We start from the raw sequence: 27,816 nt of genomic DNA on the forward strand, positions 1-27,816 counted from the left end.
GCTCCGCCCGGTAATGATAAACTAATGCCATGGGCAAGGCCAGGCAGGAAACATGTGACTTATCAGTAACTTTAGACATCATAACACAATTTTAAACGAGATTTTATTGTAGATTATACATTTTACTGATACCAATTGTATGATATTTACCTTGTTCATTACAAATAAAAATATAAAATATATATATTTTTTAAATATATTTTTTTTAAATATATTTTTTTTTATTTAATATATATATATATATATCTTTTTTTTGTATGTGGGAAGAGGTGGGGCGGCGCCCCTATGGGCCGGCCGCCACTGTAGTTTACTCAACATGGCTTTATAGATGAACATGTACCAATAGGCGCGTTCACACCGCAGTACTTTTCCCACTTTAGTTCCGATATAGTTCCGAAATGTTGCGTTCACACCAAAAAGAGCCGGAACTAAAATGAGTTCATGAGAACCTTTTCACCCCCTTTTCCGTCCCTGCTAGAGAGCAGGGACTTTCGTGGGAGAAAAAGGTTCCTATGTCTGATTGGCTGGGCGGATTGCAAACCACGCCCTGTAAAACTCCCAAAAAGTTTTGTGAAGCCGCCATTTTATTATCCTTGCATTAGCATTATTAGCATTAGCATTAGCCCAGCGCAGAAACGCAGAGAGACTAACTTATGGCAACACAAAATAAAACATGGGAGCGGTGGAGATGAGGAGGTGTCGGCGTTCTGGCGATTTACTCGGAAGGCTTCAGTAGACCCAGCAGCTTCTACTGAAGCCAGTCCCCAACTCCGGGGACTTCCGGCTGGGGACTTTGGGCGGTAGTATACGCCGTGAAGTGGTTTGGGGCCTGCCAGTAAACCCAAAGCAGAAGAAGAAGAAGTGACATCAGCGGCTTCATTTGCCTAATCCTCCCCCAGGGACTTATTCCGGTGTGAACGCGATCTGTACTTAGTTCATGAGAACTAAAGAGTTCTCATGAACTAAGTTCTCATGAACCTTTGTGGGAAAAGTACTGCGGTGTGAATGGGCCTATTGACTGAGCCTCCGTACAGTTTGTGAAGGCAGACCTGCCTTGGCATACAGGGTACAATAGGCGTTCAAGAACCTTAGCCAGAACTGACAATTTAGAGATTGGCCTATAGTTATTTAAAATAGTTGCCTCCCCTCTTTTTAGCAAAGGCAAGACATAAGCTGACTTCCATACTTTTGGAATTGTATTTGTGCTGAGGGAGAGGTTAAAAAGAGAGGTGAGAGGAGGAGCAATAAAATCTGCAGCTATCTTTAAAAAGAAAGGTTCTAAGTTGTCCGGGCCAGCCGGTTTCCCAGGATCTAGCTTAGATAATGGTTCATGAACAACATTGACAGTAAAAGGAGTAAAACTGAAAGGGTTTTCCAGACCACGTTGTTCAGAGTCACGGATTGGGGTGTTCACAGAAGCAGAGTTAGAAACAGAATCAAATAGAGAACCGCAGGACACAAAATGCTCATTAAAGCAATTTAGCATAGTAGCCCTGTCCGATATAGGGCCAGATGCTGTGGTAAGGCACGGAGGTAGCTCATTACGGATATCACCGGTGGATATCGATTTTATGGCTTTCCAACATTTCCTAGGATTATTTAGGTTTTCTGCGGTAACGGACAAATAGTACTTCGACTTTGCACTTTTGACATTTGAAGTGAAGCTATTCCTTAGCTGCCTAAAACACAGCCATTCTACCTCTGAGCCTGATTGCCTAGCCTTTGCCCAGGCCTTGTTTCTCTCATGAAGGAGACTAGACAGCTCAGCAGAAAACCAAGGATTGTCTCGTCCCTTCACTCTAAATGTACGCAGGGGTGCATGTCTATCAATGATCTCCATAAAACCAACATAAAAATAAGACCATGCAGTTTCTACATCAGCACACAGATCAATTTCTCCCCAAATCAAACCCAAACAGGTCATGTACAAAACCCTGCTCCACAAAATGTTTTATGTCTCTCTTAATAATAATACGAGGTTTAACCTTTTGAATCTTAGTGTCCCTAATTGTGGCTACAACACAGTGATCACTCAGATCATTCGCAAATACTCCCACAGATGAGTATTTATAGGGAACATTAGTTAGAATGAGATCAATTAGGGAGGATTTATTAGGGGACTTAATATTTGGGCGAGTAGGACAGCAGAATCCCAATATGGGCCATTTCCCCAGACCAGCACAGTATCCGCGATGTTCCTGGAGCAAAATCAGCACAGCAGCAAAGGACAGGCGAAAACAGCAGCGTGGAAGCGCTCCGGTCCCTCCGCGGTATCCCCGGGGTGAAAGCAGGCCTCTGCAACAGCAGAACCAGGACAGGTGGAAAGCAGGCCCAGCCGTGGTAAAATCCTCCTCCGCACAGCAGCACACGCCCGGTGGAAGCAGGCCAAGCCCGAAGCGTGGATCCACTCCGTCTCTCCGCGACGACTCCGGGGTAAAAACCTCTCCAGTACAGCCGAATTCTACAGGTGGGAGCAGGCCTCCGTAGATCGCAGATCGCAGGCAGCAACAGGTGGAGCCGCTCCGTCTCTTCGCTCCGTCTCCGGGGAAAAACACCTCAGTACAGCCGTAGGCCTACTCGACAGGTGGGAGTGACATTTATATGAGTGATATTTATATGAGCTGTGAGAGATTGAAACATAATCAGGTTGTCCCTGTCTGTTCTCTACTACTTCTTTGGATACTAGTATTGTTTGTACCAAACTGTGAATTGTTACCAGATTACACACTACAGTTGTTTTAAGTTGCTAACACACTAAAATGACACATAAAGCAGCATTATTTAACCTGACACTTAAAGAGCAAAACCTTATCTCTTATCTCTAAACACATTTTCAGCTTTGCACCCAATTTGCAATTGAAACTTGGCACTTTTTGCAAGACACTGCTGCACACGGTTCTCTAAGTAAGACACATAGGCTACATCTGACATATTCACTTCAGGATGTAAGCACTAGAAAAAGACTACACGTAAGAACTTTTTACAACAACATTGAAAACCAACAGAGCAGCAAGAGGAATAGGTCGAGCCAGGACGAATAGAGACTTCTTCGCAGCATAGCGGTTGAAGCTGTGAGACCGTCAGCCCTGTTCTGCAGCCGGTGGAGGAGGAGTGGATGATGTGATGTGGAGCTGTGCAGGGCTGGAAACAACAATCAAGGGTTTGATTCATCCCTCCATGTCTAGGGAAGATGCTGCCTGTGATGATCTGACCTGACCCACGCGGGGAAATACAGCCTACGTTTTTTTCTTTCCTGTGTTTTGGGGGAAGAAACACATTTTAAATGTTTTCCTCAACATTTTCTTTTCCATTTACTGTATTTGATGGTGAGCATATTTGTTGTACACTCAACTGTAACTGTATTTGCTGTGCATGCACGTTGAGCTGATTAGTTGTGGAGTAAAATAAAAACGTTTTGTTTCAACATCATATTGGGGTTTCTGCACACATGTCTGTCGTGCACACAGAACAAAGACCATGAAGATGAGATGCCAAAGAGTCTGCTAATGTGAATGAAGTGTGTTCAAGTTGGGTTTTGAGTGCAGTGCTTCACTCTGCAGGACATACTGTATGAGGTGTTTTGCACTTTGGGTTTGTGGTTTTGAGAAAGTGAGAAGTGAGCCATGTTTTAAAAGATGTGTGTAAGCAATGGAAAAAAATTGTAATACTACGTACCTCAATACTAAAACTTGCTTTTCTGATGTATTTGATACAGATAAACATTAGATTTTGAGTGTGGTTTTGGTAAAATTGGTTTGGGTCATGGTCAAATGAGAAAGATGTTTGCTCAAAACGATAACTCAGAGTGTCTGCTTCAGTCGGGGGTTGAACTCAGGTCACCACAGAAGTATCTCCCCCGTCAGACTCACTCTCGCTTGTTATTTGGAAGTGAAACTGCTGCCTGACTGTGTAATCCGGTCCTGCTGGGGAAAGCTATTTCACACAGTAAGTGCATTTTACGACATCATGCTCATTCGCCAGAGCTCCCTGAGCCCGGGCTGCTGTTACATGCTTGTTCGGTGGCTCTGCTGAGAACATCTGTAAATGATTTGTCAGTGAGATGTCCTGATGTGCGGACATGAATGGAAAGCCACGGAGAAAAGCTCACAAAACAAATGAGTGCAGAAGTTAACCTCGTGGAGCCACCATTAGACATGCACTGCTACCTCCAAGTGCCTAGAGGTGGAGGGTGGTGTGCACTAAGGGGGAAGACTTTTATCAGGAAACACTCAGACAAGTTAATCCAATTAGAACACCAATCGTTGTTACCAAGCGTTGTGGTAAATGTGGACTAAAAGAGAGCAGCAGCCCTCAGGCTCAAGTGTGTGTGCTCCTCTCACAGAGATCGCTCTTTCTCGTGAAGCCCTAACAAGACATCAAGTCCTTCGTTAAATGCTCAGCTTTGCAAATAGCTTCAGTGTACAGTCCTAACATGTCTGCCTTTGACATTTCAGCCTCCACAAAACACTGGATGGAAACATAATTTGTATTTGCATTTTGTAGCTATAGCTGCCGTTTCTGAACAGAATCTCGTTTGTCATGTTAGGAAACTAAAGTTAATAGATGTTTTATATACACTTAACTCAACAAGGAAAGAAATCTGTGTTTGGTAGATTATTTCTTCGTTGTAACAATGCTTTTTGGCAATACATCTTATACCGTTGGAAAGCCTGTTTATTGACCTTTCAAATGGTGACACATTTGTGAGGAACATGCATTTGTGGGATGAGCAGCAGAGCTGAGTATGTGCGGGCGGCCATGAAACATTTGACAAATCTCCCCTGCCAATGCCAAACAGCAGCCGATCGACAGTCTCGTAGTGCTGCCAGGAGCCTGCCGTGACTGCCCTTCACCATCAGGCCCTCTGGCACTGGAGCCTCAACATGTGGAGGAACGTTCGGCGATGAATCCAGATGCTGCCTACGGCGCTTGCATTGAGGGTCACAGTGTGGAGAAGACGCAGAGACATGTAACATCTTTATGTGGAGGCAGTGTGATGGCGTAGGGTGGCATCTCCCTCACTGGAAACACCAGGCTGCTCATCATTGGAGGCAATCTCAATGCAGAAAGATATCGAGAGGAAATTCTGCAACCAATGGCAATCCCATATCCCATATCAGTCTGGGACCGAACGCTCACCCCCACAGAGCGAGGATTATCAGAGAGTTTGGGAGTGGAGAGGATGGCCTGCCTGCCTGCAGACCTCAACCCCATTGAACACTTGTGGGATCAGCTTGGGCGTGCTGTCCGTGCCAGAGTGTCCAACACAACCACGTTGGCTGATTGAGACACATACTGATTAAACGGGATGCCACCCCACATCAGTGTGTGACCAGGCTGGGGACAGCATGAGGAGGAGGGGCTGGCGTGGCTGTGTTTGGTTCTTCCACACCAGGGGTCAGCAAGCTTTTTCATATGACGTGCCATTAGGAAAAAAATGTAATCATTGTGCCAAATCCACATTAAGATGATCATTGTTTCCCCAGGTCTCATCCACACATATAGTTCCCAACACAGAAGCCTACCAGTCAATGTGATTCCTGGCCCTGCCTTCCTTTGCTGAGCTCCATTATCTGGGGCTCGCATGTGGTCCCTTTAAGTTGCACACAAGCTTCAGAGTGCTCAGTTGTCAAAAGACTGCGGGAGGGGCTGAGCACGCTCTTCATGTGCGAACATATCTGCTCACAGAGGTATGTTGAACCGAAGACTGTCGTCAAAGCCATTGCGATGTTCCTGAGACAGCTAAAGTTCTCTGGTACAGAACCCCAGCAGGCGACGATGCACGTCCCGTGATCACGCCCTGCTGTGTTTTCCAGATGTTTGCGTAGCTCGGCAGTGTTGAAGTCTTCAGCTCAATCAGCTGCATTTCCATGTCACCTGTATCCGGCCGGTCCATCAGAGATACATCCAGTTCATGTCCATCAAAGTCATCTGGTTTTATCAAAGAGAACATGAGTCCATACTTCTGAAATTCCCGAAATCGGGTTGTGACTCCGCCTCCAGCCCGCTGATGTATTGGCATGTTTCAGCGGTGCTGAGGCTGCGCTGCGCGGACAGCCCCTTTGAAGTGTCCGAAGTAGCGGAACGTGGAGGTGGCAACGAGCCCAAACACAGCTCCAGGCTATGTGAGGGCTATTTGACTCAGAAGGAAAGCGATGGAGAGCTGCGTCAGATGACCTGGCCTCCAACATCACCGACCTGGTCTGGGATCAGTTGGACCGCAGAGTGAAGGAACGGCAAAAGGGGGCTAATTTGAAGAATCGAAAAATATAAATCATATTCTGGATTTTTTGACACTTTTTTGTTTACTAGTTAATTCCATATGTTTTATTTTATAGATTTGATGTCTATTATTAATCAATAATGTTCAAAATAATTAAAATAACTAAAAACCTTTCGAATGTACATTTATACATTCTAGATGGGAATGATAGAGCCACTTTTTTTTAAATAAAGGCTGATATCTAGGCAACATTATGCTTCCCTAACACCTGAGCTCTCATCCTTGCTGTTGACATTGCTTCTTGCTTCCTTGCTGGTTTCTAAGCAACAGTGTTTGTTCCTAATGGGCAGAGTTGTTGGAGAGGACCGGAGCTGCTGAAGGAGCGAAAGTGAGGAATAACTGCAGGATGAGAGGCTTTCCGTGTGGAGGTGAAACGACTGAGAGGATAAAGCAAACAGTGAACTTCCATCAGGCTGCGGAGCGGAGCGGCGACCTCCACACCCCCGCAGGGCCACAGGCTTAATTGGAGATTTCGCCGTATTGCTTTCAATCAGCGCTCTTTATTTGCCAGTGCAGCCACACGTCACCTGAGCAACTCTGAGTGTGCTGAAAAGAGATATCTGGAATTCATCCAATTGAATCATAACCAGACTTCTAATGGAAATCTCTCCAGCTCGTTCACAAAGAGGCGAGAGGGGATGTCCTGCTGATGAACGTGAGATGGTTTTTAGTTACAAAAGGAACAACGTCTGTTTAAGAAATCATTGCACTGTGTACATTCATTAGATGTCAAATGTTTTATTTAATATTAAATGTAAAATATACTCATGCATAAAATATGTTAGATGTGTGGTACATTAAAGCACTATGTATGCTTGTGAAACACATGACATATTATTTTGGAATTGTGAGTTTATGTGTCTGAAGTGTTTAATATGCACACATGTGTGTATGTTCATTTGCAATGACTCATGACATGTGTTTGACATAGCGTCTGATGACATGTGACGTGTGTGTCTGAATGGTTCATTGAAAACATTGGACATAAAAACACAAGCCATCTCTGCAAAAACGTTTTTTATTTTGTCCTCTTTTAAAATGAGCTTCAGTCAAACACACACTCTATAGAAGCAGACTGGATTTGATTGCAGCTATATTTCAAAATCATAAAGAATCATTTACTCAATAAATACAGTTTCTGCCCATGTGCTTAAACGTGGTGGGATTCTCCTCTGAGCATACTTACCATAAATAACTGGATGGAGCACATTTCAGGCTGGGAACGTTCAAAACAAATCCAAACTTGTATAAATATAGGTTTCTCTAAGGAGTGAAGAAGTAAAGAGGAAAGATCCCGAGATGAAACTTAAATCCTGTCGTATAAAGATTCCCACGTAACCGTTATTAGCCGTTGCTTCAGGGATCAGCCTGAGCTGCCGTTCCAACGCGTCACTTGCATATGGTCTTCTTACAATCACTCGAACAACACAATATGTCCCACGTCTTTTGTCCTCGGGTACAAAAACGAATGATACAGGACGTAATCGTGTAATTATTGTCTTGCATCAGACATCAAATATCAAAGCGTCAGACTTGCCCTTTAAAACCTTTCCAACAACACGTTCGGTTTCCATGGCTTCCAGCGTAGTCATGAGAGTCATTACGGGTGTTATCTGAACCGTATTTAGCGACACGGAGAGAAAAGAAACATCCATAGAATGGCTTTGCATATTTTTCGGTGAAGTTCAAATGACATTCTTTATTTCAGGGCTAACCTGAGCTCTGCATCGCTGCATGACCACCAACCCCCTCCTCACAAAGGCCCGTCTCTTATAGTGCAAACGCGTACACGCACTGGGCGGGTGTTAAAGCACAACTCCAGACATTTTACACCCGGCCCTGTTTTCCATGTTCTTCCATCGTACTGATCGCTTTTGACCAAAGTGTTGTTTGTCTTTGCAATAAGCTGAGACCAATGCAATGTCTTACCCCCCCCCCTTTCAAACACAAGGGCTATTAGCTTCACTACGGTGTTGCTACCCTGTATACGGCTTCCCTTTCTGTTTGCATGGACAAATGCTGCTCCAATATATTCAGATTGTTTACATCTACAGTTGACCTACATTGTAGAGACTGTCCACTCAGAAACAACAGCATCCTTTCTTAGCAAGTGCTCTGGAACTATATATATGAAATACATCGTCCTTTTATTTGGAAGACTTGTTAAGACTTAAAGCGGCTTCATAATGGCATCTTACCATTCAAACAGGCGCTGCAGTAATTATGTGGATGTGCGGTTCAACCTTGTAAATAATGACATTACAATCTTTGAATGAGACATTTAGAAATGACTTGTTAGCATGCTTGGGGGGGAAGCATAGCAACAAAGTAGCTCTAAAGCATCGGCTTGCTGAGGGCGATCAGTATGATGGGAGATCAGGCTAACAGGATCCAGACTAAGGAAAGCTAACCAGCTCAGGCTCTGTGTCCCTCTGTCAGTGTTAGCTGCCATTGCTAATAATGACAGAGGTGCCTTTATGTCCGGGGGTCTGCTCTGCTGCCATACGGAGGTGAGGGGTCACATCGTAGTGGGGGGGGCCCGTGCTGGTGGAGGTGCAGTAGCCTCGCAGGCTCTCTGGGTCGTAGAGATGCTCCAGAGCGTAGCCTGTCAGGGAGTAGCTCTTATGCTTGTCCAAGTAGGGCCGAGGGTGGGTGTGGGAGGGGTAGAGGACCGGGGCCGTGGGGGGGGAGGAAGAGCACGGCCCTAAGCGCCCGAACGCGTGGTGTAATGGCAGAGAGAGGGGGGGCACGTCTGTCTGGAGGTAGTCTTTGGGCTTGTGGAGGCGCTCAGGACATGGACTGCTGAGCCTGCACAGAGGGGCGGGACTAGGGGCAGGGCTGATCACCTGACTCAGACCTCGACACACCACCGTCTGTAGAGGGAGGGGCCCTTGACTATACTCTGGAGTGAAGCATGGGCCGGGACCCTTGGGCAGCCCATTGGCCGGCCCCAGTGGGACCTCCTGAGGGCCCTTGTGCAGTCGACTTTCTTCTTCCTTGATCATCTGCTGCGTGGCTCGGATCAGGGTCTCGATCTTGCTGGGCTCCTGGGGGCTGCAGCGGTAGTGGTCAGCGTGGTACCGGTCCCCCGAGTCACTGGCGGAGCCCCCATCCGGAGAGCTCACCACGCTCTCCTCGTCCCAGTGGCCCCCCCGGCCTGCGGAGCACACAATGAGAACAGTCAGTTCAACAAAGTCCAGCAGTTTGTTGAGACAGCACATCACATACAGTAACCGCTAACACACAGGCCCGGCACGAGAAGGGTCTTACGGTGCACGTCTCAGCAGCACGTCGTTTCTGATTCTGTGTGTTCCATTCTGTGTGTTCCATTCTGTGTGTTCCATTTTGTCCACCAATTTCTTTACGAAAGATGAGGATGGAAAACATATCAGCGAGTGTCGCCTAGCCACTCTGAAGAGGATTTGTTACAACCATACAGCTCAACCTGTTGAATTCCCTGACCCTTCTGAATAGAGGTACGGGGTCGCTGTCACTCCTACTTGAGTCAATCGTACTTATTTTGTAATGCATCATCAACAAAGCTATTTCCCTGTATGGACACTAATAATAATAATAATAATACATTTTATTTGTAGGCGCCTTTCGTGACACCCAAGGACACCGTACAATTTAAAAAAAATAAATAAAAAAACTAACTAAATTAAAAATAAAAGGCAACAGAACAAGATAAAGACACAAACAGGAAATCATGTAGGAGACAGTCAAGTGGACACAAATGAAACATATAATGGGGAGCACTACAGTGAGTAAGCAGATTTGAACAGGTGGGTTTTTAATTGGGATTTGAATATGGTGATTGTGTCTGACTGTCGGAAGTGCGGGGGGAGGGACACGTTTTAATTGCATCCCTGGAGTAGTGACCAGCACCCAGGTACAGATCCCGTTCACACACGTGTGTTTTATGTGAGAACATGAACAGCTCCGATGCAATCAGGCGGTTCTACAGTCATCACTACTGGCTAGTGCCTCTTGATGTATGCAGCCATTTGATCAACTAATACATGCCAGCATATTAGCACACTGCTAAATAAATAAATAAAAGTACTTAGCTTAACTTAGTTAAGGGAGAGATTCCTTGTCAGTGTGCTAGATAGAAGCTTGCTAATGCTAGCTTACTAACTAACTAACTAACTAACTAACTAACTAACTAACTAACTAACTAACTAACTAACTAACTAACCTTAGTGTGTTTCTAACAGGCTTAATGTTGACATGTTGTTGACAGGGCTGAGAGTGCTCAGAGAACTAGAAAGGCAGCATCTGAAGGGGATGGCTTTGAGGTCTCATGCAGCACCACTGATCTATCAGAGCCTCCCAGACTACCAGATGTATGTTCAGTCTAAACTGTGACGCTGCCAGGGTCCAGCCTCTGCTCCTCACCGTGGTGGCTGTGGATGGCCGTGATGTGCGGCGCGCTGCTGTCATATCCTTCGTGGTTCTCCAGGGAGCTCTTGCTCAGCGGCAGGACAGACCGTGTGTTGCCCCACCACGCGTCCCGGCCAGGTGGGGGTGCTCCTAGAAAGTATCGCCCTGCCTCACACCGACCTCGCTCACAGCTCTGACCTTGACCCTGTGAGTGGAGGTGTGTGTAGCCGTCGCTGCTGTTGTGATGGTGCTCTTCAGACAGGCTGTAGAAGAGCGGTCGGGGGTCAGAGAACTGTCTGTACACGCAGGAGGCATCCAGACCCTCACTGTGCTCCAGCAGCTGGGGGGAGGCCGAGTCTGTGAGGGGGCTGCTGCCCCACGGGCTCTCCTGGTCAGACTCTGAGCGCTCCATCTGGAAACTAGGATACTGCAGGGAGAATGTAGGGAGACAAGGACATATTATATTATACCAAGCCTTCAAATCATGTTTGAGATGCTTAGCTGACTGTTTGACCTTCTGTTGTCCTTGTCAGGGGTTATGTTTAATATGGTACTTGTTCCCATGTTAGAAAATGGTCTACCTCAGATCAGACCTCGACTGATTTCCTGGGCATTGGTGTCCAGGAAATGCTCGGCTGTGTGGAACATAGTGGCCAGAGTCTTTTTTTAATTGTGACTCACATGAGAAGCCCTGTTTCACCTATATTTGAATGTAGGTGACCACTGTGGAAGACACGGCTAAACAACAATATAGAAAATGTAATGAGCATGAACAAGTGAAATTATTATTAACATTCATCAGAGTTTACAATCAGCAGGAGTCAATGCTGTCACATGCTACGCCCCAAGCTCAGAAACCCAACAGCTAGTTTGTCAAACAGTAGTGATGAGATATTGTTGTCATAGAAACAATGGACAAAGAGCCTTTCTGCCAGAAGGATGTGGACACAAGCCATACTCATGAAGTTTGAGAGCACAGTTCACATCACAGCATGAAGTGATGTGTTGAGGCATTAAGCAGAGGTGGGAGAAGTACTCACATCTTGTACCTAAGTCGAAGTACCAGAGTGTAATATTACTCTGTAACTAATTAAAGTCCTGCATTCAAAATGTTTCTCAAGTAAAAAAGTATTAGCATCTAAGTGTATTTAAAGTAAAGGTGCAGCTAGTCTGAATGACTTTGTAGACTGCAGGGTAGCTGGTGGATTTACTCCAGGTGGAACTAAAGTCTGATTCAACACTTGGTTATATTTCACATCATTCATCCAGATCTGAGAAGTAACTGAAGGTATTAAATACATGGAGTGGAGTAGAAGTACATCATGTACCTCTGAACTGTAGTGAGGTAGAAGTACAAACAAGTACAACATTGAAATACTCAAATAAAGTAGTAAAGTACCTCAAAATGGTTCTTAAGTAGTCTTGAGTAAATGTACTTAGTTACTTTACACCTCTGGGTATATGCCATGTATCCTCACCTGTGTGTAAGGGGAGAGCCTGGCTTTGGTCTTGGGCCGGGTCACTCTGCTCTTGGGGGTTCTGCAGGGCTCCGTCAGGCTGGTGGAGCTGCTGCTGCTGCTGCTGCAGGGGAAGGAGGCCTTGGACCGGGCCTGGTCCAGAGACAGCTGGAGCCCTTTATACTCCGTCTCCCTAAACACACAAGCATACACTCACAGTTAAATCCCTTATGTTTTGCATTTCACATGTATAAGCAGTCTTTGATTACACAAGCGCAGATCCCAGTCTCCTTGAAAGGCTGCTTATTAATTACACAAACAGCACATGTGTACCTGCGTGTTTGGTTTTTCTCGAAGTGCAAAAAACCCCATTAACATCTGCTGAGCATTGAGAGCCTCATCGTGGAGAGGAGAGGGGCAGCATGTGGGAGATGGGTTTGTGTGTGTGTGAAAGCGACTGCTGGGGGGGGGGGTGCTAAGAGGGTTGGAACGGCTGTTGGGATGCTTGTTTTACCAGAAGGATTGCAGCAAGGCCTTCAACAAACACTCTACAGAGGGAAAGCTGTCCAATCAAATACACGGGGAGATTAAAGGCTATGTCTGGCTCAATCGGGACCATAGGAGAAGCAGGATGTCTCACTTGTGGGAAATGGGAATGGATTTCTTGCTAAAGTGTTCTACAGATCTCACAATGGATGATGATTCCAGTTGGAGAACAGAAAAACCTGGACAGGGTTTACTTGAGACAAACATTGATCCATCTTCCGCTCACATCTCCTCTCTGTCTCGATCGTTCTCTACACAAACACTATCATACAAACATGCGCAGGATTGGCTTCAGTTCCATTTGGAGAGAGTCCTAAAATACCACATTCATCAAATACTGCAACTCTAACCATGATTCTGGCAGGCAGACATTTTCTGATGTGAATCATGTGGATTTGGCCGTCACTGTCACCAGATTCCAACCACACTAGAAACATTTGTGGGAGATTTGGAGTGATCATCGTCGTCACCACCACCACCACCACCACCACCACCACCACCATCATCATCATCATCATCATCATCATCATCATCATCATCATCATCATCATCATCATCATCATCGTCGTCGTCATCATCATCATCATCATCATCATCATCATCATCATCATCACCACCACCACCATCATCATCATCACCATCATCATCACCATCATCATCACCACCACCATCATCATCATCATCATCATCATCATCATCATCATCATCACCACCACCATCATCATCATCATCATCATCATCATCATCATCATCACCACCACCATCATCATCATCATCATCATCATCATCATCATCACCACCACCACCATCATCATCATCACCATCATCATCACCACCATCACCACCACCATCACCATCATCATCATCATCATCATCATCATCATCATCATCATCATCATCACCACCATCATCATCATCATCATCATCATCATCACCACCACCATCATCCTCATCATCATCATCATCGACACCAGACACAAGTCAAACTGACAGATCAATGTTCCTCTAACCAGTGTGCTAAATGACTCACGACACGAGGCAACATGTAGACGCATCAATTACATGTTCATATCAAATGTTTTATATTAAATGCACGTTTTTGTACTTCGAGCTGATGATGTGTTCACTCTAACCAGGAGGTTGAGATGTGCGTGTAGAGATATAAGTTTGGGCTGAATCAGAGAGGAACTGAACAGCACGACTCCCTGAGGTTATCAAAGCATGCTTACATCACCGTCCGCCGGTGGAGGCAGCAGGAGCACAGGTCACCAGAGCTGAGCACACAGTGGGAGTTCACAGGCAGGTGAAGTGGTCTTATCAGCTGTGTTATCTATGGCGGCATACGATAAGCTACCGGGCTCACACACCCTGCTCCTGAAAGCAACACCCCCTCACACACATCTCACTGTCTGTCGCCCCGTGGATAGAGGAGTGCAGGCGTGAGTCTGCATCTTCAGACATGAGCATCTTATCATTATAGTTCCCAAGCAAGCTGCAGACATGTTCACATCGTGTTCAGGCTTCACCCCGCGCAGCAAGCTGGAGCCCTTACATACACGTTTACAGCCTATCAATGAAGAGGCCATGAGCACCAGGCTGTGTAAAGCTGCAGCGCGCTGCTTAATGGAGGCTCTTAGGGCCACTCTTCATTCACACGCTCACTTGTACATCTGTGGAACATGCACATCAGGGCTCATCAAACAGCAGTACAGTAGGCGAGTGATATCACTCACTTATTAATAAGAGTGTCTCATGCTGCGCCATGAGGACACTTTGGTTTGATTGGAGGGAGAGAAAGGTAGCAGCTGGTAACGAGGACCCCTTGCTGCTGTGTTCACTGCTGCTGCTGCTGCTGCTGCTGCTGCTGCTGCTGCTGCTGCTGCTGCTGTGCTGCAGCTGCTGCTGCAGCAGGATGCAGGATGCAGGATGCAGGCCAGATAACGCTCCACCAGCGTCTGCTGCAGCTCAGACACTGTGAGGCAGGGCTGCAATCCAACATAAACTCTTCCAGGTGACTGAGGCCCCGCACAGGTAACAGCCCACACATGAGCACACTCAGAACACTTGAACTAAGGGTTTCTAACAAGACAGCAGACAGTGATGGGACAGGAATGTGGACTACCATCAAAGTAGAAGAGCAGAACGGTCTGGGAAATCATTTCCTTTTGTTTCTAACTCAGAATACGACCTGGCAATCATTCTTTATCACTATTTCTGCAAACCAGGCTTCAACAAACACGTGTCATATTTCCAATTAGCCTCCAGTTAATTGCTTCACAGCTACTGTTTGCGTACATCTCGCGTACCAACACTCATTATCTCATCACACAGAGAACGACAGCCCTGTGCTGTCAGCTGACCAGACCATTTCAACTCTCATGTAAGACATGTTCTGTATCAAGAGGTCAGGTGCAACAGATTTACAAACTATAAGGACTGTGTTTACATCTGTTAAGGAAGGATGCACAACATCTCATTTCCAGAATGGGTTTCCAAGTTGCTGACTCGAACCACTCATCTTCATAGTGATATTAAAAAAGGGGTTTTATATGTTACAGACTAGATGTCCATGTGAGCGGCAGCTGGCGCGCTGTGTCACCGTGCAGCCAGAGAACTGACTGTGGAGGTGATGGAGCTACCGAGTGGCTCATCATCAACAAAAACACTCTACTTTTTCAGATAGTAATCTTTGAATCAAACACATACACTATTATAGAATGTATGCTTTCAGGTGTGTTGCTGGTGCGTAATCCTCCTTTAACCTTTAACCTTCTATATGCTCCTGAGACACAGAAAGAAAAAGCTTTCACATTTCCTTTTTTGATCACACAAGTCTTTAGGGAGGTATTAACATCATGACTAACACAAACTACACAAATATATTTTAATTGTATTGTGTGTCCTGTGTAGAGGACATCGGGTGTTAGTTATAGTAAACAAACAACATTAACATACAAGTACATTTAGACAACATTAGAGCACAACAACTCAATGCAACAAATACTGAGCCCTCGTTTGTAGCACTCTGAAATGCACAGACACACCTGCCGCTTGAGGCACTCGATGTCTGTGCTCCCCGTGCGCCGCCTGCCTGACCCCTACAGAAGCCACGCCTTAGTTTGGCCCATCGTGGCCTCCATTTGTGTTGTGTTTGTGTTCATTAAAACATTTAGTTATAGGTCAAATAAGTACACTGCTCTGAGACTCACTACACTAACTCCTAAGACGTTCCCTTACTATCATTAATTAAAATATTGAACTCACAACACTGGTAATTACAAAATTACAAACTTACCATTTCTCTTTCTAGAAATAGTGCTTGTGTTGATGGACGCCATTTTGAAATACAATGAAATGATCTTTTTCAAAGCCACACCCCCACATGTGAGATATGTTTGAAGAGCCCAGGATGTCCTCTGTGGAGTACAACTGGACTGTATGCATATACTGTATAGCTGCTCCTCAGAACTAAAACAACGGAGGTCTTTTGTGTCAACAATCAAAACTAATAACACAGGTATTTGTGTGGCACACTCCTTAGTTACCATCGTTGAAAGATACAACTAATTACAGTAATGTTTCCTTGAATTGAAGCCTGGTGCAGTCCTGGCACAACATGTCATCTCTGAGAAAAGAAGCACGGACACCAGAGGTAAGACGCAAACAAAACAATACAGTTTGTCTCGCGTCCACCTGAAGCGTCTCTGCGTGGTGTTCAGTCGTGAAGTGCAGCAGCATGCAGGAAGAGAGACTCACGTGAGGACATAGTTGACGCTGACGATGCAGTGAGGGCGGGACGAGCGGCTGTTGTGAACGATGGTTGCATAACTCTGAACCCAGACCCAGCCTCCAGGCTTGGCCAGGAAACGGTAGTACTTAGTTGTGACCTGACCTTTCACCAGCACTGCAACGGCAGCAGGAACACAAGACAGCAAGTTATTACTGCGGGGGGGGGGGGGGGGGGGGGTGGTCATGTAAAATGACTTAAACATTTTGAAATACAGCAAAAGGAAATGAGACAAAAGTTGTTGACATTTACGTGGATCGATCTTTGTTATTTACTTTTATCATTTGGATTGTAGTAAACGTATTATATTGTTCAATGTGTACAAAAGACTGCATCAGTCAGTCCGCGCTGGGAGTTGGATCCCTCCTCTGTTTCTCTATTCAAGGTTTTTCCATTTCTCCTAGGGCTGCTCTATTAATCGTATTTTAATCGCAATTACGATTATGGCTTGCAACGATTACGAAAACAACGTAATCGAAATAAAACGAAAACAATTGTATTATTACTTTTTTTTTATTGGTTTTTCAGTTGAAAAACATATTGTTAAAAAAAATGTCTCCAATAGATTGAAGTTTTCAAAGTAAATGGATACTCGTTTTTAATAATCACGTGATATCAATTACTGACCCAAATAATCAAGATTATGATTTTTGCCATAATCGAGCAGCCCTACTTTCTCCCGTTTATTGTGAAGATTCTTTGTCAGTTGTTCCTTCTTGTTGGGGTCTACGCAGGACAGAGGGCGTCGTGTGCTACACACTGTAAAGACTGTGAAATGTGATTGAACCTAGTTACATAAAACCATCATAGACCTGGCCTGACATTACATGAGGTCTGATCACATTACAAGGTAACATTGTGTGTGTGTGTGTGTGTGTGTGTGTGTGTGTGTGTGTGTGTGTGTGTGTGTGTGTGTGTGTGTGTGTGTGTGTGTGTGTGTGTGTGTGTGTGTGTGTGTCTGTGTGTCGGGAGAGGTTTTGTAGGAAGGTAAAACAAACCTAACTCACACAAGTGATGAGCACATCTCAGGTGGAAGGAGTCACAGCTGTGCACATGATGGTAGAGGGTCTTCTCTATTAGATCCTGAGGCTCGTAGCCTGTCAGCTCTGCAACCCTGAGCCACACACACACACACACACACACACACACACACACACACACACACACACACACACACACACACACACACACACACACACACACACACACACACACACACACACACACACACACACACACACACACACACACACACACACACACACACCCACACACACACACACACACACACACACAGGGTTCATTAACATGAATCCTTCCCACATTTACAAGTACACACTTCCACATAGAAACAAGCGTAAGGAGTCCTACCCAGACATGTACACACCATATGCCTTCACACTGTGTGTACCCACTGCAGGCGGACACAGCAGCGTGTCATGCAGGACGTACCGTGAGTCGAGGAAGATGAGCTTCATGTCCAGGCTGGCTCTGAACATGAACATGTTGGAGTGCAGTTTGATCTCAGTGACAGCGCTGGGGGGCAGCGAGTGACCCACAGCCACCAGCCCCACGTTCTGATAGCAGCCGTCAAACGGAGACATGTCCAGGCTGTACTGGCGGATCTTCAGGTAGCCGCTGCAGTGGATCACCTGCACAGTTCCCAGGTGGAGACACAATATCAACACATACATGTTTAGGCTGCCTTTAGAAAGGTCCTATTCAGAAACACAGCAGCAGTATTATGTACGCCTGACATTGTGACTTCCTCCTGGTCGTGTTGCCCAGGCCAGTCTGGAATGGGACAATGACAATGCACCTGTACTCTACCTGTGCAATACTAGGGTTTCAGAGGGAAAAGGTCTGCAATTATACTTATACAAAAATTATATTTTTTGAAATGCTTATTAAAATAGAAATCTTCCTTGTCTCTTCTTGCTCACTTCCTGCCTCACATAGCCTACTAGGTTTTTTGGAAAAATAACTAAATGTGTGTCTGGCAAGAAGGTGGAACCTAGCTCAGCAAACTAATCTGCCAAGGCTCTGTCTTTAACAGCAGACAATTAGTTCAACATGTCGCCTGAGATTGACTTAACAATGCACAAATGAGACGGATCTTCCCAAGGACTGAACCACCCAGCCTGTAACACTGCATGGTGTGAAAGGACCAAGGACATCAGGCCACTGCTGCCTGCAGAGCCAGGACCATCTCTATTTCCTAAAAGGTCCATAATGCCAACCTTGCCCACTCAACACTTTTATCCGAAGCAGACACATATTGATATTATGCTTCCCACTTTATAGAGACTGTTTAGATTGTTGCTATAACATGTACTGAATGCAATGATGCTCTCCAGTTGTTATGCTAAACACCACTAACCCTACCTTCAGGTCAACATGTGAACATTGCACAGAAACGAGCACGTCATATAATAAAAACAGCAAAGTATATTGATGTTCATTCTCTTGACGACTGCATACATGTCATGGTGTCACAAGCACTCCAGCCATTGGTTGCACGAGCAGATTTATATTCAGAGGACCGACTTTCAACAGAACACGTTTATTATGAGGCTTCTAAGTCACACTTTTTGGAATGTTAATTTAACTTATTGTTGTTGATAGATATGACTTAACAGAACATGTTTTTAACCCTCCTATTGTCTTTGTGTTCCCCCCTTACTTTGGTGTTCGCGGTCAAATTTCACTGGTCCTGTTTTAACTGCTATTACATGAACACAAAAACCATGAATCATCACCACATTTCATTTAACACCCTTTCAAACTGTACATATTGGATCAGACTACTGGTACACAGGAAGAACTGCAGTACATGTACACAGAACAGACCCTGAACATGGACTGCGTGTGCCAGGTGTGGTCCATGTGGGGGGATGGGCACATAAGGGGGGGAACACATCTAGAGTGTGTGTGCGTGTGTGTGTGTGTGTGTGTGTGTGTGTGTGTGTGTGTGTGTGTGTGTGTGTGTGTGTGTGTGTGTGTGTGTGTGTGTGTGTGTGTGTGTGTGTGTGTGTGTGTGTGTGTGTGTGTGTGTGTGTGTGTGTGTGTTTTGTATCCGATCCGGATGGTTACTAATTTCTTTTCTTTATGGCGGTCATTTTGAGCGGGAACACCATGGTGTTACAAAGTTGACTAAATCATCCAGAATGCAATGGAAGGGTGATCAGCCATGTGACATGTTCAAAGGTCTCCTGTGAAGGATGCCATGAAGCCTGAATGCAGTCGAATGTAAAACACAGAAGTTATGATTGATGAAAGTAGTAAATCGGTCAGTTTGACCCGAAGACAACAGGAGGGTTAATCTTCTTCCAATGTTTCAACTAAAAGTGAAAGCGATATTACCTTGTAGCCTCCACAGGTAAGACCAGCGTTTCTTTTAGCGAGGACACATTTCATTCTCAGGAAGAAGGAGCGCTCCATTTCATATTCTGCAGAGAAGGAAAACACATGCAGTTACTTCTGTTTGACGAGTCCATTTCATATGTTGTACAACTCGGCTGTGCGCTGGGTTACCGTGAACAAAGTGTGAATGGTGAGGCTGGTGGGCGGTGAGCACGGCTGTCATTTCCTCGTGGTCTGCTGGGTGGATGTATTCATAAATGCTGTTTCCCGTCAACTCTACCTGTGGGAAGAACAATCGTCTCAGGCGTGCCACACAGGAAGCCCACATCGGAGGAGATCACATGCAGATTGTCAAACCAACCTGCGACAGGCCCAAGTGGACGGAGGCGGTCTCTGAGATGTACATTATCTTCCCATCTGGAGCAACCACAAAAATAAAGCCATCTAATGTCTGAAAACAACAACAAAAAGAGAGTTGTTTACATGAGATAGCAGAAGATGTGTATGGAGTTGTCTTGAGTCCATTTCCGAGGACACAGTGTATACACTTATTGTTATGACTGTATGTCAACACAACTCGGCAAACTGCAATCACAGCAGACAGACAGGTGGCTTGTTGTCACGACATCACGACACAAGTATGATTTAAAGGAATGCTTCAATTCACCTGCACAAATATCAATGACAGCTTCAACTCAATAGGACAACTCAAATGCAACACTTTTTCACCAATCATTTTCAATGACTTCTCCATGACCTTTACCTATTTTCCATGACCTTTACCTATTTCCCATGACCTTTACCTATTTCCCATGTTCCATGACCTTTACCTATTTCCCATGACCAAAAACATGGTTTATTTGAACATGGAACAGGAAAATAAGGTCTGCATATGAAACATGTTGTGCCTCTAAAACAAATCAAATAGGCTATAGCTTCTACAGACTAAAGCAGTGTCAAAGCAGTACTTCTACCATAGAGGCCAGCCATAGGGAATGGGAATGTGATGTCACAAACAGTAAGTCGGACATCTTTGGAGGAAACCAGCAATTCAACTAAAGCAAGCAAGGTACTGTTAATCCTTTACATTTGAACGCATTAAACACGGTTGATAGGCACTGGTGTTGTTGACTGTTACAGCCAAATCCAACACTTACTAACAACACATGAGATTACATTGATTAGTTTACAAGATGGAATCTGTACAAGGGGAGCAGGTAGCGCACAGCAAGTGCAGCGGAATATGTTGGCAGCTAAGTGCTGATTGTTTAGTGTCTTGAAGAATTGCTCTACATTTGACATAGTTGAGTAAAGTAATGAGATTTAAAACATGAAATGTTGCAGTATATATAAGTATACCTGTACATGGATTATGTATGATAATCCATTGTTTTGTTTGCAAACAGTTAGCAAAACCTCAGCTATCTGACTTCTCTGCATCTGTGGCTCTCCCTGAGGTTTCTCCCATGTTCCCTTTAAACGGTGGCTTTTCTCTGGGAGTGTTTCCTCGTACGATGTGAGGGTCTAAGGACAGAGGGTCTAAGGACAGAGGGTCTAAGGATAGAGGGTGTCGTTTTTCTCATACTGATATTCTGAACAATCTGTGCTGTTGTATTTGCTGTAAAGTGTCTCTACAGTAGGCTATTTTTATTATATGTACAGCACTTTGGCTCGACCAAAAATCGTTTATAAATGTGCTATATAAATAAAACTTGATTTGATTGCTGTCAATGGGCCTTAGATTTCTAGCTTCTGTTTTCCCCTGTAAATCAGACTATAGCACTACAAACATTTCATATTTTTAAATGTGCCATCAGGTGTGGGCACTGACTCCAAACATCGGAGGGAAGTCAATAACAGTCACTAACAGTCATCGGTGGAAGGTTGTCAATATCCTTTGCCAGTTCTTCTCTTAATTCAATCATTGAAAAATAACTGCTTCTGTCGAGAGCTTCTCTCTGTGAGGACTTTTATATTTTACGTGTACTTTATTCATTTTAGATGCAAGACAGCTGACAGATGACCGGTGAAATAAAAAAATATATACTCATATAGCCAAAAGAGAACAACAAGCTAGAGAGCTCTGGTCAGACCCCCCAGGCCCCCTCCTTTGTGTTGCTGCTGCTGAGAGAGGCTGCCGGACAGAATGAGGCTGTGCGTGACCAGGAATGTGTTCAGCTCATTTCACTCTTAAAGCACAAGAATGAAGACAGCAGGAGGCAGACGGCACACACACACACACACACACACACACACACACACACACACACACACACACACCACACACGCACGCACGCACGCACGCACGCACACACGCACGCACACACACACACACACACACACACACACACACACACACACACACACACACGTACGCACGCGCACACACACACAGACTTATTGCTGGATCGTAATGTGAACAAATATCAGAATGTCTTATACGGTGAATTTTCCAAAGAGCTAAGATGTATGTTTTTCAGTTTAATACAATACATTTTAAGACCTTTGTTTTAAGCTTGTGGACGTAACGTAAGTCACTTCAATTCACAAAAGCATTTTTTTAAATGTTGGTTTTAAAGTGTGCCCACTGTCAGCACCTGTAGGAGATGGGAGCCCAGCTCCTGGGTGACTCCATCCAGAGAAGTGCTGCGACTCACGTGACCCCAAGACTCTCCGAGGCCTGGGAAACACACACACACACACACAGAAAAAATATCAATACAAGGGACAATATGTCAGGTTTTACAGCCGAAGCAGAAGGGAAATAATGATATGTTTGAAAGCGTTGTATTATTCTCAAGTTCAGCCTAAATGAGTGGTTGAACATGAGTCACCAAACAAACATCATTGTATTGAGAAGGCATTATCAGCCAATCTGATGAGGCATTCAAGCAAATGGGAAAAAAGAAAGACAGCAACAACATTGTTTATTAGCTGGCTTTTTATACTAACGGTGTAAAGGCCATTTTATTCCTTTTAACATTCTAAACTAAATTAATGAACATATTTTCAATTTTAAGACTTTACACATTAACTATAGCAGAATTGAAATAGAGTAAAGTCTCAAGTTTGGATCGGATTAAGAAAAAGGTTGTGATGAAGATACTAGAATGTACAGATTAACAGGGGTATTCACATAAATATAACCTTTTAGAAATATGAATAATGTATGCTGTATCACTGCGTAAATACATATACAGTATATATACAGCCATTTATTATTTACAGCTACCAGAATAGCTGCTATATATTGCATAAGAGAACAAACAAACCAACGAAAAATTAAAATAAATACAATTGAGTAAAACACAGAGTAGGCTAATAAAAACGGATTCTGGTCTTTAATGAACTCAGTGTTCACACAGCAGTCCGCAGGGGAAATTACGCTAAATTGGTTTACAATTAGGAGTGCAAAGCCTCCTTAAAGCCCTGATGATCGCAGGTTCGAAACCAACCCATTGTTTACAACTTAAAATTAGATTCGCACTTTCATGAACACATTGCAAATGATGTAGCGTGAAAATAAAGATAAGCCCTTCAGACGGTGCTAAAAACAACATGTCCGATGGTGATGCAGCCAGAGCAAACAGCAGTCCGAGCAGCAGCCCTTCAGTTCCCGCTCCGCAGAACAACAGGAGCCCCGCGCGCCGCCGCTCAATAACGGCACGGTTTCATAAGACAACATAAGAGTCCACGCAACACCTAATACATATAACCTTCTATAGGCTTCTATTTAAAATACAAGAGATAAAGACAGAGCCTTTAATACGCTAGGAACAAACTCTCATTCTCAGATTTTATGATCAGCAGAAATGTAAACAAATAAATAAAATGATATTATGATAATTGATGATAGCTTCATATTTTTTCGATTGGTAAAAAAAAACACTACGTTAAACTAAAGAAATAAAAGGAATATGTGTAAAACACGCTACAAAAATCGCAGTTAGCCTGCCGAAAAAACTATTTCTGAAGATATACTTGGAGCGCACGGTAATGGTGTTTTGAAAGAGTTATTGAGGTTCACCGAGGCATGGCTTCACGACTCCATTCTGACACAGACTCTAAAGAGGCTCACACACGGCTCACACACGGCTCACCTGCAGAGAGGCTGACCCGCTGATGTGTCATTCAATGATACAACATGTATTCATTTCAAGTTACTTAGAATATGCAACGTGAACAGAAGCTCCTGAAGTGAGCAGCCTGACCCTTAGCATTTTATTTCGACCAACGCATGCCTCGCATTCACTATGTTTTCATTACTACCCATTATTATTTTTACAATTATTATTATTATTATTCCTAACCTCTTTAATTTGTAAAACACTGATGTTTATTCCAGAGTCCTGCATTAGGCCAACATGTGGCCGTGATTTAAAGGCCCATAAATATCCGTTTCGTAACAAGTAAATAAGGCAGAAAACAGATAAAGAAAATAAACATCATCTTTGCATAATTAGTTTTTCTAGTTTTATCTTCCATATCTTTTTATCATTTTGTTAACCTCAGATGTATTTTAAAACCCCGCGACACTCCATGTACATCGCAATAAAGTCATTTGGAAAAATAAATCATATTTACAATATAATAAATAAATATATATATATATATATATATCTAAAAGGAGAGATAAATACATTACAGCATAATGATTTGGTGTTGCACATTTTACACTCAGCACTAACGCCCGTCTGCAGCTGTAACTGAAGCGCGAGGGGATTTCAATTACACTAATTTCACACGTATAAAAGGGCACTGATAATTATAATATAACAATTATAATAATAACGTTAGTTGTGTGTGGTTCTTGTACAATTTCAAGAGTTGCATTGGCAGGAAAAAACAAGGCGAATGGTGCAACTGGCTTTGTACAACACGTTCATAATCCTGAATGTCATAACTTTGATTTGGTCTTCTGGCTGTGTCACAGTAAACACCGTGTTAAGGATTATTCAATTTAATAATAAAGCCCACAGTTCATCGGATAAAACGTCATGTTCGTCTCCAACTGTCATCATGTCTTTCAGGGCTCAAGACATGTTTGGTTCGGCTGTAATTTAACACAGGATGGACAACACGGCTGAGGCCAAAGGTCATAGGACCACTCTGAGGGGCATAAATAACCCCCCCACACAATTCTGTCAGGAAAAAAGAAAATCCTTTACACTCCTCCAAATGAAGAACACTTTTAGCTATTCTACTGGCCACTTAATACACTGCAGCCCCTCAGGTGGGCTTCTGGTGGAGTGTGGGGTTCTTGGAAAGTGAAAAGTGAAGAGGTCCTGCCTTTAAACAGCAGGGGAGTTAATGGACAGAGGAGTAGACTGAGGGAGAAAGATTGTTCCCCAAATGATTCAGAGCTTGTAAAAGCTTCAGTCATGCAAGCATGCAGAGGGGCCCCTGAGAACGGTACCACAGGACAGAATTCATAACTGGTGTTTAAAAACACATCGGTGCTATGTCGTCTTTGATATAATTTTGCAATAAATAGGGAGAAAGATGCCAAAGACTTGGACCCTCGTGGAGCCTGTGGCCCCCCGCCTTTTCAGTATTCCATTTATCCAGAATCTACACTCAATATTTCCAGCACACGTTGCACTTTCCTGGAATCCTGCATGTGTTTCAATGAGAGGTTTATTTCCACAAAATGATCTCCTGCTAGATGATGGCCCACCCATCAGGTCTCAGGGGGTCTGCTTTCTGTCCCCTGAGTCAGAAGTGAACATGGAGAAGCAGCGTTCAGCCATCATCTGAAACAAACTGCATATCCCTGCCACGTTCACTTCTTTGAAATCAAGAATCAAGACTTGTCTCTCTGATGCTGCCTTTTATTAAATCAAATATTATTTTTATATTTCACACTGAACTGTACATTTTATTCTTGTATGTCTTGTATTCATTAGTAATATGGCTTTTATATTATTATATTATTTTTTCCAATGTGTTGATGTCCAAATGCTATCATAATTTGTGTACAGCATTTTAAATTGCCTTGTGTTGAAATGTGCCATATAAATAAACGTGCCTTGCCTTCTTTATATTATATATGTATTAAAACCTGCAGGACATCAGCTGCATGGCTCCTCAGGGTTTCCTTTGTGCTGGCTGTCTGCAGCACAGCCTGTTACTGTTACACAGCTCCTTATGTTGGGGATCACGTGCACATCATACTAATATCCGCGGCTCTGCAGCAGGCACGGGATGGAGCCTCATCACAGCTAATCTGCTGCCAGGGGCCGCGGGGGCCCGGAGAGGAACAACATCCCTGCGGCTGGGGACCCGGACAGACGGGCCGAGGAACAGAGAGACCCTGACCTCAGGGAGGTGGGAATAACACAGCAAACTGTAGGCTACACTAATGTCACCGCGATATACATCTTACTGAATCACTTTAACTGCAGGAAGACATGTTTGAATAAAGCCTTCGTGCAGACGTACAGTACGCAAAGTGCAGGTCTCCCTTGAAAAAGAGATCGTTGATCTCAATGGGATTTTCACCTGGTTAAATAAAGGCTACAAACAAACCGAAGCTTTAAAATACATTATTATTATCATTATTCAAAGTTAATGCGATGTTTCCTGTTGTAACCGTATATTAGGCCTACTATGTATTTCCTTGACAGTGACGCTCAAACGAAACAAGAAAATAAGATAAAATAAAATCACGCCAACTGAAGTTTCCGTAAAACGATTTATTTATCTGTTAGCCATAGTTGTTGTTTTGTTTATTGCGCTTTCTAAAAACGAGTAAACATATGTTTAATTTCTGCTAAATTATATTAAAGAAAGGGTGTGTTAAAAATTACAACCCAGAAAATGACAAAAACACAAAAGAAGCACTCAATATTACTCAAATGTAACCATTTCGATTCAACATAAAGAACAAACCATATCAAAATCATTACTACCACCTCACTAATAGCCTACTACATATTTCATAACAATTACAAATGTAATCATTGCAATAAGAAGAGGAATAGGCTACCTAATAAAGAGTATTTTCTTATATGTAACTGTAGCCTACCTATAGAGCTTAACATATAGTAGTATAATTGTTATAATTATCATCTATCTGATCATGTTGTTATATTAGCATAATACAAAAACAATAATAAAACAATTTGTAATTGAATAAGAGTACTTTATTTATCCCGGGGGAATTTGGGTAAATTGTTAACAGGTGACATATTAATAATATAGGTTATTTTAATGTAGGTGTAATTGTTTAGTGTATATTATTAAAAACTCTCGTACCTTCAGGAAACACCACTCTCATCTTCAGGTAGCTGGTGGTCAGCCGGATGATGGAGGCTTTGTCCAGCTGCGAGGTGATGGCGGAGGGCAGCGGCAGCAGCTTGGCCAGCTCATAAAACTCACTGTTTTCCTTTTCCCGCCGTGTCCGGGCCGCGTTTTTAGACTTCTCCTTCATGATGTTGTGTTTCCCCGGCTCTTAGTCCTGCGGCGGTGCGTCTCTGTCCCGCTGTCTCATAGCACTGACCCCCCCCACACAGGAAGCTACACTTGTCTCCACGCGCGGCCTATCATCCACAGCAGCTGGCGCGTGAACACATTCCCATATTTCCAGGTGTTCCGGTGGTTGGCTGTAAACTGGACGCGGCTAATTCCTGGATTTCTGAGGATTACAGTGCGCTTTAGTCAGCCCATTGGACTCCGTGTTGTCATCACAGCTAATGTCCAGAGGGACAGTAGGCCTGTGGGGGGAATGCAAGTGTGACTATAACTTTATTTTGTTCTATCTAGGCCCATAGTAGGCTATATTGAGAGGGTACGAAACATACAACTAACATGGACACTTGTTTGAATTGTTTATACAGACATGTAGTGACTCAAGTCTACTTTTAGAGTCGCATTTAATAGCCTATATCTATTACTGCTTACCTCAGGGCAGAGAATCGACAGTTTGCTAAACGGACGCCTTGTGGGCTTCACGGTGCCGGGGCAGAATCTCCATTAAGCCCAGCATTCCCTTA

General features: G+C 43.9%; 1 protein-coding gene across 2 annotated transcripts; it reads right to left on the reverse strand.

The window, feature by feature from the left end:
• Positions 1-7,317: 7,317 nt before the first annotated feature.
• On the reverse strand, positions 7,318-27,816 carry sim1a (SIM bHLH transcription factor 1a). 2 transcript variants are annotated; one of them, XM_034101798.2, is made up of 12 exons: positions 27,725-27,816; positions 27,080-27,537; positions 22,420-22,502; positions 20,184-20,273; positions 19,994-20,102; positions 19,823-19,908; positions 17,912-18,111; positions 17,467-17,573; positions 16,429-16,576; positions 12,148-12,319; positions 10,685-11,096; positions 7,318-9,440 (listed from the first exon to the last, which is right to left on the reverse strand). In XM_034101798.2, the coding sequence occupies exons 2-12, from the start codon at positions 27,252-27,254 to the stop codon at positions 8,725-8,727; spliced, it is 2,298 nt and encodes a 765-aa protein (XP_033957689.1). In that variant the 5' UTR covers positions 27,255-27,537; positions 27,725-27,816; the 3' UTR covers positions 7,318-8,724. The 2 variants fall into 2 exon arrangements, with proteins under 2 accessions (XP_033957689.1, XP_033957691.1); XM_034101800.1 differs by lacking the exons at positions 27,080-27,537; positions 27,725-27,816 and having other exon boundaries at positions 20,184-20,239; positions 22,420-22,469.

The sequence above is a fragment of the Pseudochaenichthys georgianus genome, chromosome 16 (assembly GCF_902827115.2).
Source record: "Pseudochaenichthys georgianus chromosome 16, fPseGeo1.2, whole genome shotgun sequence".
Taxonomy (NCBI): domain Eukaryota; kingdom Metazoa; phylum Chordata; class Actinopteri; order Perciformes; family Channichthyidae; genus Pseudochaenichthys; species Pseudochaenichthys georgianus.

What these genes read in the sequence shown, in the direction of transcription:
- sim1a (XM_034101798.2), bottom strand. Translation starts at nt 27,254, where the DNA reads ATGAAGGAGAAGTCTAAAAACGCGGCCCGGACACGGCGGGAAAAGGAA. An exon ending in GAGATGTGCTCATCACTTGT is followed by an intron (nt 16,577 to 17,466) that starts GTGAGTTAGGTT and finishes CTGCCGTTGCAG; the next exon opens with TGCTGGTGAAAGGTCAGGTC. An exon ending in AGCGTCAACTATGTCCTCAC is followed by an intron (nt 12,320 to 16,428) that starts GTGAGTCTCTCT and finishes TTGTGTGTTTAG; the next exon opens with GGAGACGGAGTATAAAGGGC.